The sequence below is a fragment of the Corvus brachyrhynchos genome, unplaced genomic scaffold, assembly GCF_000691975.1.
Source record: "Corvus brachyrhynchos isolate BGI_N302 unplaced genomic scaffold, ASM69197v1 scaffold239, whole genome shotgun sequence".
NCBI classification, from domain to species: Eukaryota; Metazoa; Chordata; class Aves; order Passeriformes; family Corvidae; genus Corvus; species Corvus brachyrhynchos.
This window is the reverse complement of record NW_008246057.1, coordinates 4,473,207-4,485,728: the sequence shown is the minus strand read 5'-3', so window position 1 is coordinate 4,485,728 and position 12,522 is coordinate 4,473,207. Positions and strand designations below refer to the sequence as shown.

Below are 12,522 nucleotides of genomic sequence, written 5' to 3'. Positions count from 1 at the left end.
TTGTTAAATGAACTGCTAAATTAGTTTTGAGACTAATTTTTGAACTAATAGAAGGTGCTGGCTAAATGAGAGCTAATAAATTACTCTCAACTGAGTAAGTTTGTTTTCTGGCCTTCTAGTGATATGTTAAATACATGGCCCACTGGGAACCAATACAAGTATCAGCATAAAGATTTGTCTAATCAAATGAAACAACAAAAAAAATAGTTTTACTTCAGTATTTTTCAAAAGTGCCAACAGTGTCGGTGCAAAAAAATAAAAGCAGAAGATGAAAGGAGAACACCACCAGCATTCAGCAGATTTAAACTTACTCTTTATGATGCACTTTCATCAAAATTTGTAGTTGCCAAGTATCAAATTTCACTCATGCAACATCAATCCACTGAGAAATACATAGTTTGGTGAGAAAATTAAACTCCATATTTATGTAAAAACTGTTTTGAAATAAAAATAAAACAAGATTTTTCTTTTACAAAAAAATTATTTTTCTTTTTTGCTAACAGAATCATTATTTGGAAAACATAATTTCCCACATGAAAGAGTTAAAGGAAGTTATATATATTTAAAAATGGAAGATTCTGCATTTCATAGTTATATGCCATTAATATTGAAGATATGCTTTCTGGCAAAAAACTTCTCATGCTTAAAAAATGCACCTTAGTTTTATAATGTACATTACAACATACAGTAGTAAGAAACAGAATTAGTAAACAGGTTATATGCAAAGAAAAAAGTTACGTATACAAGACAGTTACAACTGTGACACAAAAAATTAAAATGTTCAGTTTAAACAGTATTTGAAGGCAATTCACAATCATTTCAGGAGTTTTGTGAAATTTAAGGCCATTTGTTCTAAATAAAATGTATCTGACACAAACTCACAAAACTGTGTGTTTTGTACAAAATATACATGCAAAACCATTTTATAATTATATACGAACAGGCATATAATAAAATTTTTTGGGTAGTTCCGTACACAAAATTGTGCACAAAGCAACGTAGTTGTGCAATTTTTAAACCAGTTAATTAACTTTATTATTCATGCACCCTGAATGGAAATGCGATTAAATGACAATATTAAACCCAAATATTAAGAGTCAGCATCCCTTTGAATGGGCAATCTAGAAAAAAAAAAAAGTAAAGATTTTAAATTTTTAAAGTTTAAAATGGTCCATTATAAAACATCTGCTGTAATCACTTCAAAAGACATTTCTGATGCAAAATTTCCAGTGCTTTAAGGAATGCATGATATGATTTAATGAGCTCAGTGAGTCAACTATAATACTCTGATAGTTCTGGATTGAGGTAATTTTCTTTAATTAAATATAGCAAATAACTATTCTAATTTGTTTCAGTAGTTAGTTTTAAAAACTGTAAACTTAGATAAACTCAGAAATTGGAGAATCTCTGAAAAAATACACATACCTCCCCCTCTGAGTCTGGAGTTAGTTATAAGTCATATGCAATTATGTTATTCACATTTAGGAGTCGAAATTCTCAATACATGAGATGAATGGATTACTGAGCACTGATTGAAGCACTTCAGTTGCTTGAAAACACATAGATATATTTGTCCTTTTCTTAGCTTTCATTTGTATTTGTCCGGAAAAACATTCAAAGAGATATTGCTTCTCTTGTTATCTTGTGACAAACTATTGCAAACTAGAAGACATGTGAGTCAATATTCCAAACTTTTATTCTTAAGAATAGTTATAAAAGTACTGAAATTTAAAAATAGTAACATGTAAACATTGATACAGAGTAATAGCATTCCTATACACTTATATACACACAGTATTCAGAGAGGACCCAATCTTCTGAGTTGAAAACCTGACTTGTGCTTTCCCCCTTCAATAAATACATCAAAAAGTAGGGTGTTTGGATTAAAAAAAAGAAGTCCCAGAACATCAACATTTTGCTCCTAGCATTTAAAAGCCTTCCAGTTGCTTATGCAACTATAGGAGAATTTTGGTATGTGAAGAGAACTTTCCTAGCTTCAAAAAGTTACCAGAAGCTACTGCTGCATCCAGAGATTAGTGATAAATGCTAAGCACTTCGGAGCAGTCATATCTGAGTCTGCAGCACGTGAATCGGGGGTGTGTAGGGTGGTGGTGCAGGTGATGGCTTTATTCCTCTGACTCTCATGTAGGACAGAAACTGCTCTGGGATTTCAGCTAAAACATCTTTAGCAAGTCTTGCCATGCTTAGCACGTGGTTTCCGCTTCTGTCAATGTAATCTCGGAATGGCACAAACTACAAAACAAAAGAGATGTTCACTCAGGTCATTAAGCAGACACAGAATACATCTTACCACATAAAAATAAGAAAGCTTAACCTAGGGAGTTAGAGGAGATTAATATGTTACCTTACACATTTTTAACATACATATACATACATTGTGTTTTATATTATGTATTTTATAAATACACATTGTATCTCAATTTTTATAGATCGGTCTTCTAATAGAAAGAATGTCATGCTTTCACTTGGGTGAACCCCTTCACATAAGCCATGGCTAACTCAGATTGCTGATGATATTCTTCATTGATATATTCAGGTTATCCCTCAACCCTTTCCATACAAGAAGGTAATTTTGTCTCAGAAAGCTGTTCTTAGCTTACATTCCCTGCTCCTGGGGCCACCCAACAGACTGCCTCCACTCCAGCACTTGGTGAATAGATTTTTTCGATCCCTGAACTGAACAAAACAGAAAGGATGACTTCAGATTTTTGACCATTTTGTATTATATGTAGTAGAACTATGAACCACCTGAACACTTTTAATATGATACTAACAGATGCATAAAGAAGCTAAGCAAAAAGGATTGGATCAAAGAAGAACTTGTTATGTGATACCCAGCTGTTCAACACCTAAACCAGCTACCTGCTCAGCCCTGGCTTCAATTTTGTAATACTTAATGAGATGCTTGTGCTACTGGCATAGAAAAAAGACACAATCCAGTCTCCTTGATTTTCTTCCTTATGAAAAAATACATGCAGTCTGAGCTAAAGAACAAAATGTCTCCCATCCTAAGAGATCACCTTACCCATTAGTCTGCAGACATGAAATCTCAGACCACTGCTCTGTAGCAAAGTGGGGCTATTTCAACTGTGTAATTGTTGAAATGCAATTATACAACAGTGATGGCCTGATTTAGCTCTTCCTTGCCTCTCCTCACACTGCAGATGTCAGAGGAGCTGGAGGAACTATGGACAGGTAAGCAAACCTAGAGATGTACAAGGACAGCTAACATGGAGAAGTAGAGATGGCAGAGGAGTCAAATGAAAGAGAATTAAGAGAAACCAAAGGGAGACTGGTGGAATGTCAAGTGCTTTTTCTATAATTTAAGAGTTTAATTAAAAAGGCTAATAGGCAAAATTCTCAAGAGAAACAACAGGTGCAAACACTACAAGTAAGTATTCTCCTCAAACATCTTCAACAGCAAAAGGATAAAAAAGGAGTAGAAATTAAACAAAACTGAGGAAGAAATGGTACATATGTAACACAGAGTCCCTACAATATGTATAGGTACTAGTGAGGAGGAAACAGTGAAGAACACGCCTTTACATTAACTGCAGTCAGTAGTAAATACAACACATACAGTGACTCACTTAACAGACAAACTTTTCCTGGACTAGTTTAAGCAAAATATTTGACAATACTGTTAGAATTAATAGGTAATTTTGCTAGTTAATTTCAATTAAGCTAATACACCCCAAAAATACATTTTTTGTATTTGAGTAGTTAGTTTTATAAAGGCAAATCAGTTTTAGCCTGCCAGATACAAAATAAAGGTAAAACCCAACTTAGAGGGTTTGACAGAATCCCTTTTTATTTACTTAGTTAGTCAGGCTATAAAGTAAATATTTGTTAGCATTTAGACTGAAAAAGAGCACAAAATAATACTGCCTTCAGTTAATTCAATATGTCATGGGGCAATATTCTGATTAAAATATATTAATAATAAATAAATGTTTTATTACAATTCTGATATGCAATGAATTCCAAAGAAATACAAAAGGGTATTCATTGCATATTGCTTTTTTATTTTTCAGCATAGGTTAGTATTTCTCTGATGCAAAGCATTTTCACAAGTAGTTTATAACATGTTAGAACTCCATCCATTTATGCTCTTTGAAGCTTTTAGGGCTGCTGTTTTTTAGAGAAATTATGTTGTTTATATTTAGATGCATTTAAACATAAGTGTAATACATGCCAGAGATACTTGAATTAGCTTTAAAAAATCTGACATGGCACACAGGGCTTTGCAGAAATCCTAGCTTGGAGTCCACCCCACATACTGCTCTGTTGAAAGCACTGACATCTACAGCATAACAGATTACAGATAGCTCCTCTCCAGCCCAGTATGGACACCAAGGAACACTGCAAAGGCTTTGACAAAATGAGAAACAATTTATCATTGAAACAATTTATCCCTGTTCAGCTGTCCTACATCATCCCTACTTTTACAGTTACCTTTCTGACAACAGTGACTAAAGAAGCCAGTATGTTTTACTCTTCTAAGAGTTTTGGTATCTCACTTTCCCATCAGTTGTTGTCTTTGTATGTTGCAAAAATGAAAAAAGTATCTTTTTCAATTATTAGAATTCAAGACTCCATGCCTGTCTTTAATGTATATCCATAAAGAGTACAAGGGTAATTTAACTTCTGTCATCTTATGCTCATTTCTGATCCCCATTTAGAAAAAAAATGGAGATGAAATTTTAATGTAGTATGCAAGAAGACTGAAAAAAAAATCTGATCATTTTCATTTCCATATATTTATGTAGCTTTCTTTATTTTTGTATTCTAATAAAACCAAACTATAAAAGCAGGTGTCAAATACATGTTTTGAATACTTCCTTGGATTGAAATACTACATCCACTAGCAGTTATCAATCAATCCTTAAACATTCATGTATAAGTACTTGTAATGTTAAACATTTTGCAAAGTTTCAGTTCCTCCAGATATAAATGGAAACAAATATATATATATCCCAAAGTTCGTTATCTGCAATCTGACCTTAATTATCATGCAGTATGAGCTATTCATACAGCTCAGTTATTCTCTCTCTATATACATATTCTACTAAACAACAATATAAAAATCCAACCTATCTTGAAGGAAATAATTGAAAATAAGTAAGAGGAAAAATAAGTGAACACTATGAAGTTTGACAAATAGGAGGAACAAAGGGAGAAGAAGAAATGGCAGATCTAAGGTGAGGTTTAAATCTGAGGATGCCTGTTAGTGTTTAAGAGGCATTTGGACAATGCCCTTATTAACATGCTTTAACTTTTTGTCAGCCCTGAAGTGCCCAGGCAGTTGCACTAGAACTCTGTTGCAGGTCCCTTCCAACTTAAATACTCTATTTTATAAATGTATTCAGCCACTACCAGGAAAACATGTCTTCCATAAAAGATTTGCTTTTAGACTGATACCATTTTTTCGAGAAACTGTATGTTTCTCCAAATTTTCAGCAGCTAACTCTTCTCCCATGGCTGTATAACACTAAGACTTTATAATAGTGTCCTGCCAGTTTGGGGTCATTTCCTAACAAATGCAGATCCACTACTGCGTGTTACAAAACGGCTCAGAGGTATCACAGAGAGTTTCTGAGCTTGTTATAAACACTTCAACATAAAGTATCTCAGTTCTAAGGTAAAATGAAGGGTAGGAATATAGATAGAAACAAGAATTCAAAAAAAAGAGGAACAGTAAAATCTATGAGAATATATTTTCTCTCCCACCTGCACAATGTCTCTTTCTGCAAACCTTCCTCTTGAAGAAATCCTCACTACATCCCCATCCAGTTCTTCCATAGCTTAAAAGAAAACAAACAAACAAAAAAACCCCTGTAAGTTCAGGTACACAACAAAATCATCTTACTGAGAAAAAGTTCAGACAACTTACACTTTAGAGCAACAAAACCAACAATTCTTTTTTACGTAACTCTTTTAAGATCATTTGCATCAGAAAATACATCATGTTTTGTAGTTGTTTTGCACTTTTTCATGGTGACAATACATACTTTTATCTTTACTGTCACCTTCAGAAAAGAACAGGCTATGACAAAGTTTTTATCCTTTCATCTCTCAAAACAGCAAGTATATCTGGTTTTGTAAGGCAATATATATACTTTCAGAGGTGGAGAAGAATTCATCTTCAGCAGCTATTGTTACGGAAGATACAGGATACAGCATAAAGGGGTAATAACTCACATTCATAGTGAAAAAGCAGTATCTTTTAATGTATAGGAATGAGGAGTGCTTAAAAAAAATTACTAAATTTATTGTGTAATTCTTCTTGTATCTTTTGAGCAGGAAGCTCATACAGGAAAGCTCTGTTGTCCAGATACCTGGAAGCTATTCCAGGTAGAAAGATGTACCTGCTGTCTTGCCAGCGCTGGAATTGATAGATTCGGGATCTCAGATTATTGCTCAGATGTTGGATCTGCAATTCTACAAACTTTCTTTCAGTGTATGCTACAAAAATCAAAGCCCTGCACCACTGAGCTTCTCAGGGGTTTACAAACTGGACTGAATTCACTGAAACCAGCACTTCAAAACCTAGTTCTTCTGAAGCAGGAACTACAAAGTATAAATGACACTATCAGAAACCAAGCTGAACAGAGCATATTTGTTCAAAGAAAAAAATCAGGTTTGCAGAGCATGTTGCCCGATGATGCTGTTGCAAAAATGTGCATGAGTTCAAACCAGGAGACTCAACAAGTATTTGAAGGAGTTTCACTAAAAAATTTCCAAAATAGCCATAAAGCACATCCTGCTCAGGAAACTCCAACCTAAAAACAGTATTCAGGGAAGTATCATATTTGCTTAGTCTGTTCTTAACATTCTCTAGGAAACTACCCATGGCCATGTCAGACATAGAATACTGGGCAAAACTGCCCCTTTTGTGATCTGTTACAGTCATCCTCACATCCTTTAAGTAAAGCTCTGCCAAATATATGTGTCTTCTACCCAAGCTTCAGACTTTTAAGAACCCCTCTGGTAGTCCCCAGGGGCTGGGACATCTAGGGAACAGTGGTATCTGAAGAGGAGCAGCTTGGTCTCTCTGTGGCAGAACTGAAGCTTCAGAGACACTTGAAATGTCAGGAGAGTGCCTAAGCCACACGCCCCTGCACCCACACTTCCTCAGCATCCACAGCAGACAGGGAGTCTGTTCAGAAGCAATTTCTGTAGATGGAGGTAATTTCTCTCTGCCCTCTTGGGCACTGAGGGACTACAGGCTTGGCATACACCTAATAGGTGAATCTCACTGAGGCAAAGCACTCCAAGATTGTGGCTCTAAAGATGGAAACTGTATTCTGCAGTACAAACAGAACCCTAACTTCAGAAAAGGGAAGGGATGACACCCCAAGAACATGTCCTGACACAGAGAGGGAGCCTGGGCAAATCCAAGGACTAGACAAACAGGGAGAAAGGGAAAATGCAACGGAGGGGTGAGAGATGGTGAGTAACACAGGACCATGCTGGAATTCTCAGGAGTAAAAATGAAGTTTACAAATTTCCATCATATGCATTTATGAATATAAACTTTTCTCGTTGATTGGGGCATACAATCATCTGAAGTGTAAGTGTTCACCTGGACAATTTCTTCACAGAATAAGATACTTAAAATTATCACTAATATACCACTTGCCAAACAGCACAAGAATAATGCTTGTAATAAAATAAAATAAATCTAAAATAAAATAAATTTTTTTGTCTTATTTTTTTTCCTCTTTTTTCATACACTTAGAGTATTTGTACAAAAATTAAGACATGCAGTCATTAGTCAACATTAAACATCTGTGGTAGTAGTACTAAGTATATTTCAGTGCAACAGAGGGCATACTGTCTAACCAGATGTACTGGAATGAAAAAGAAAGGATTTAGGGCTTTGAGGAACAGACACACACAGAATGTCTGCACTTCACAGTGCAGTGATATACACTTAATAAATTAATAAAAATAATGGAAGCAACTTAGTTATTGCAATAGAGAATGGTGTTCCAGAATATCATCGAAAGAATATGTAAATAACCTGGTAATTTCTCTCCTGCTGTAATATTCTCTGAATGCTGCTGCACAGTTACCAAGTGAAACCCTGTTTAACCCAGACCACCTCAAATATATTTTTTTCTCAAGATTTTATTACTGCAGTAAGATCAGTATTTCCAATCAACTGACACTTCACGAGGCATCTAAATATTTGTGTTGGAGAAATTTAACATTTCTTAAGTATATTTACTTTACTATAAATGCTGAGCCCCCATATGGTTCTGACTTGAACAGAGAGCCTGAGGGGCTACACAGCTCCACATGGTAGCTTGTAATCACACTGAGTTATCAATCAATCAATCCAGCTGGAAATGACAACAGCACTCACTCCTCACTTCATATAATGTTCATTTGAAGAACAGTATTTGTTTGAAAAGCCACATATTACTAAAATGTAAGCAAATAGAAAAAAAAATTTAGAAAAAACACTAGAACACTTACCATCGAACTCTGCTGGTCCTACCCCCACTATAATTATGGACATGGGAAGTTTCGAAGCCTTCAAAAGAAGAGGAGAAAGAGATTTAATGCATTACATAACCTCTGCCAATACTATGAGATCTGAGAACAAGGTGAACAAAAAACACACAGAAATTATGTTTTAAAGAACAATTTTTTTCCCTTAAATAGTTGAGTGGTGTAAACTATCTGCTTAAATGGTACAAAACATCTTGGATGAAGATAGAAAGGCTCATGATCATTTTATTTTTTCGTTACCAAGTCTTTGAATCATATAGGATGCTAATTAAACACAACAAACTATGTTAGGATTTAATACTAACAGGACAACTAAGAGGACAAATTTCTCTTAGAAACTTTTGTAAACTGACAGTAATTGCAAATATGAACCTAATAACAGGCTGACATTTATTTAAATGTGCTTTGCTGTTTTTTTGATATTACACAGCTGCTTGGAACTATGGGACACTATTTTGTACATTGATCTTATGCCAATTTTTAAAAGAAAATAAATAATCTATTTGAGCAATACATATATTACATTTATTCAATTAATGAAATTTTACTCTGGTCAATCATCCCTGTCACAGACAACCAAGATATAGAATTGGCCTGTGGTAAGATTTTTAATTTTACTTTATCTTTTTCATTCAAAGATGATATCTGGCCTTCCCTGAATAAACTCTGTAAAATCTTTAAAATTACAAAGACACTATCCTAAATATTGGACTCTCCTGCCCTGATAGTAGCACCAGTTCGTAGAAATAATGTGAATCTGCCTCTGATGAAGAAGGTAACAACTAAAACCAAAGAACATTCAGCAAATGTCAGGGTTGACAACTTATTGAGATAATTCTGATAATTCTGTTGCTTATTGAGATATTCTGATAAACCGTAAAATGTCTACAGACATTTTAAACATTAAACTGGACAAAAAAATCATAGATGTACACCTTCTGATCTCTTAGAACAGAATGAGATCCCTACTCACACAGACACAGAATTATGTGATGCAATGAAATATGAAACAGCAAGTGGCAAGGACGGCATAAAGACAAAGAGTTATTAAGCTTTTGCTCATAAACTTAAGTGTTGGCATTTCCTGAATGACAGCATGACCTTTAAACAGTTTGGTAGAACAGAATGCATCTGACATATATGCTGTAACGAGAAAGATGCCTAAAAGCACAATTAATGTTAAAAATTGAAATATACTCTTGAGTTTTATACACATCAAGTTGCATTGGACATCATTACCCTTTCTAGTATTATGGGTATTATTAAGACTGAAAAAACTGCTATCAAACAGCATTTAATTAGTTCTGTCAGAATATACTGTGCTCACACTTCAAGAAATATGCAGAAAAATGAAGGCATCTTCATAGAAAAACAAGACAGCAAATATTCCCAAGCTTCCACTTATTCCAGGCTAACAACACATCTGCTGTGCTTCCAGACAGTTGTAGACTAACAGCCATTACTCCTTGAAATGAACTATTACTGAAAACAAGGTTCTTCTGTACGTTTTAGTGGCAAATGAATTAACCTTGCAAGGTATTAGACAACTGCACTTGCTGCTCTCTTATGCACAGACTTCACATGGAAGGGTGAATTAGAATCAAAAGCTGCTCTTTTTTTCTCCACTGAGTCTTTTTGTCACCCAGAAGAAGCTCATCTGAAAGAAATTATGTTTCAAACTTTGTATGGGCTAGAGAATGAACTTCCAAGCTTATCATTACACAGACTCTGTGTGCTGCAGGCTGGAACTCAAGGGCATCTTTCTAACCCCTCAGTGAAAGGCAGAGCACTTGGGCAGTATTTTCATGCGCACCCCACAAACTGCAACAGTATCAAATCTCTACAGCAGGTAGTGAAAGTGGGTCTTCCAAACTCTGCCACCTAATTCTACACTATTCATTTGGACGTGATGCTAAATGTAGGCTTTTAATGTAGGCTTTTCAACTCACCACTTGGCTGTTAACTAGATCCACTGTGCTATGCTAAAAACTATTGATAGAGATCTTTTCCAACCATGCCTAGGAGTGTTTCTGTGTGTACTTTAATCTGAAATTTCCCAGGGGGAAAACGCACAATAGAACCTGCTCATAATACAGAATATTACTTAAACACATGGCAGTTTTGAAGAGAAAAATACTCAAAATAATGCAGAAACTAACAAATAATAAGGAATTTTCAGAATTCTAGGGGACTGTTTTGAGGGAAATCAGATGACTGGTATGCTTGCCACTCAGGATCAGAAAGTTGGGGGCAGTTTTTAAAAAGTGTGTGGATCAAAGCTGTCTACAATTATGAGAAAGACAGAGAACAGTTTACTAAGCAAAACTGCATGGTGGGATGTGCATGAGGAAGGAGGAAGCAACAAGCAGATGAGGAAAATCATGAAAACAAGTGTTAGAGAGAAGAGTATCATTTACCACAGAACACTATCTAAGGTTGAGTTCAGCTTCTGTTTTCTTTTCATCTTCATGCATAATAAACTTTTCCTGCTTGGTAAAAATGGGTACTTATGGAACAAATCTAGTGCCTGAACTATTAACCCATTCACTTTATTGCCTAAAAGATTAATTCCTAGAAACAATTCTTTTAAATTTCAACACTTTCAGCAAAACTTACATTCACTATGGATTCTTTTGTCTGAGCCATATCAGATATAACTCCATCTGTAATAATGAGAAGAACAAAATACTGGGAGCCGTCTTTTACTGAAGCAGCATATCTAAGGGAAGAAAATGAACATTATAAAATTAAAAAAAAAACAAACCAACTTTATAAAAGGAATTAATATGAAAACAAGCTGTATTTGTAAAATCTGACTACCAAGGACTCACAAACATAACACAGGGAATTTCAAAATTAAAGACATTCATATCTAAGCTGGACATTCTACTTTTAAATGAGAACATTGAAAAAACAGAACTAATACAATATTGATATTGATGATCTGCATGTGCTGTATCAGTGAAAAATGGGAACTGCACCACTACCAAAAGGAGCATGGATAGAATGCCCTTTACAGAATCATGAGTTCTTAGAAAGTCCAAGTTGTTTAACAGGTATTACCTACTGGGTACATCGCTTCCTATGAAGGGTATACATTAATACTGAATGGTTGGGTTTATATCACAAATAAAATTTATCAGGAATTAACATGTTGCGTATTTTTTTCTTCTGGTTTTTTTTTTGTCTTACAAAACCAGGTTACTTACTGTTGACCATGATTCAGATTTATAGTTCACATTTATGTGTACATTTGTAAAATGGCTGAACACGCACCCTGCAGCCCTGGTTTAGATATTCATTTCTTTGCACGACCCACAGATGTCCTTTCCTTCAAGACTCAAGGTTCTCCCTGTGCTGTACAGGAATGCAAGATAAAATACACCCAGTGCCATTCCCACCTCAGTCAAAGGACCCAAGAAGCAACTACTCTTTGAAAACGAGCAGCTTTTGAAGGTTTGCAAAGTCCTGAAAGAGAGTGAGTCCATAGAAGCCCCACTAAATCCTGCAGCCTGAACAGAAGAACTTTTTTTGTGGGAAGCTGTTTGCTGCTTCACAGCCACTACAGTTCCTACTTCCATGAAGGCTCTTGGTGCTGTTTAGGAGTCAAAAAGTAGAACTTTCTGCAGTGAGTTGTATAGAGAGCAGTAAAAGAGAAAAATGAGTTGCCACAGGAATACTTTTGAATACATGCCCAAATACATAATATGACTGCCAAAGAACTCACTATTTTTTTGGTCACTGAATATGAAAGACCTGGTTCACTGAACAGAGTATGTTCAATGATGGTTGCATATGCTTAGAAAATTCTAACTCTGATGATAACACAATGCACTGTCAAGCAAGTACTGCTGATAAATACAATGCTGCAGCCACAACATTTATAAGAGTTTGGAGAAAGCCATAATTAACTTACAGAAAGCCACCATCTTCCACCCTCTCCCCAGGATACAGATGGGTAAAGAAGCCATATGAGCAGTG

The 12,522-nt window shown here is 35.2% G+C and overlaps 1 protein-coding gene across 2 annotated transcripts in view; it reads right to left on the bottom strand.

The window, feature by feature from the left end:
• Positions 1-291: 291 nt before the first annotated feature.
• Positions 292-12,522, bottom strand: part of CPNE8 (copine 8) — a 67,569-nt gene continuing 55,338 nt past the window's right edge. For both annotated transcript variants that reach the window (XM_017746015.1, XM_017746016.1), the window contains exons 17-20: positions 11,158-11,260; positions 8,506-8,563; positions 5,752-5,825; positions 292-2,253 (exon numbers count right to left, since the gene is read on the bottom strand). In XM_017746015.1, the coding sequence (XP_017601504.1) occupies positions 2,065-2,253; positions 5,752-5,825; positions 8,506-8,563; positions 11,158-11,260 (424 nt within the window). In that variant the 3' untranslated portion in view covers positions 292-2,064. The remainder of the gene's footprint in view (positions 2,254-5,751; positions 5,826-8,505; positions 8,564-11,157; positions 11,261-12,522) is intronic.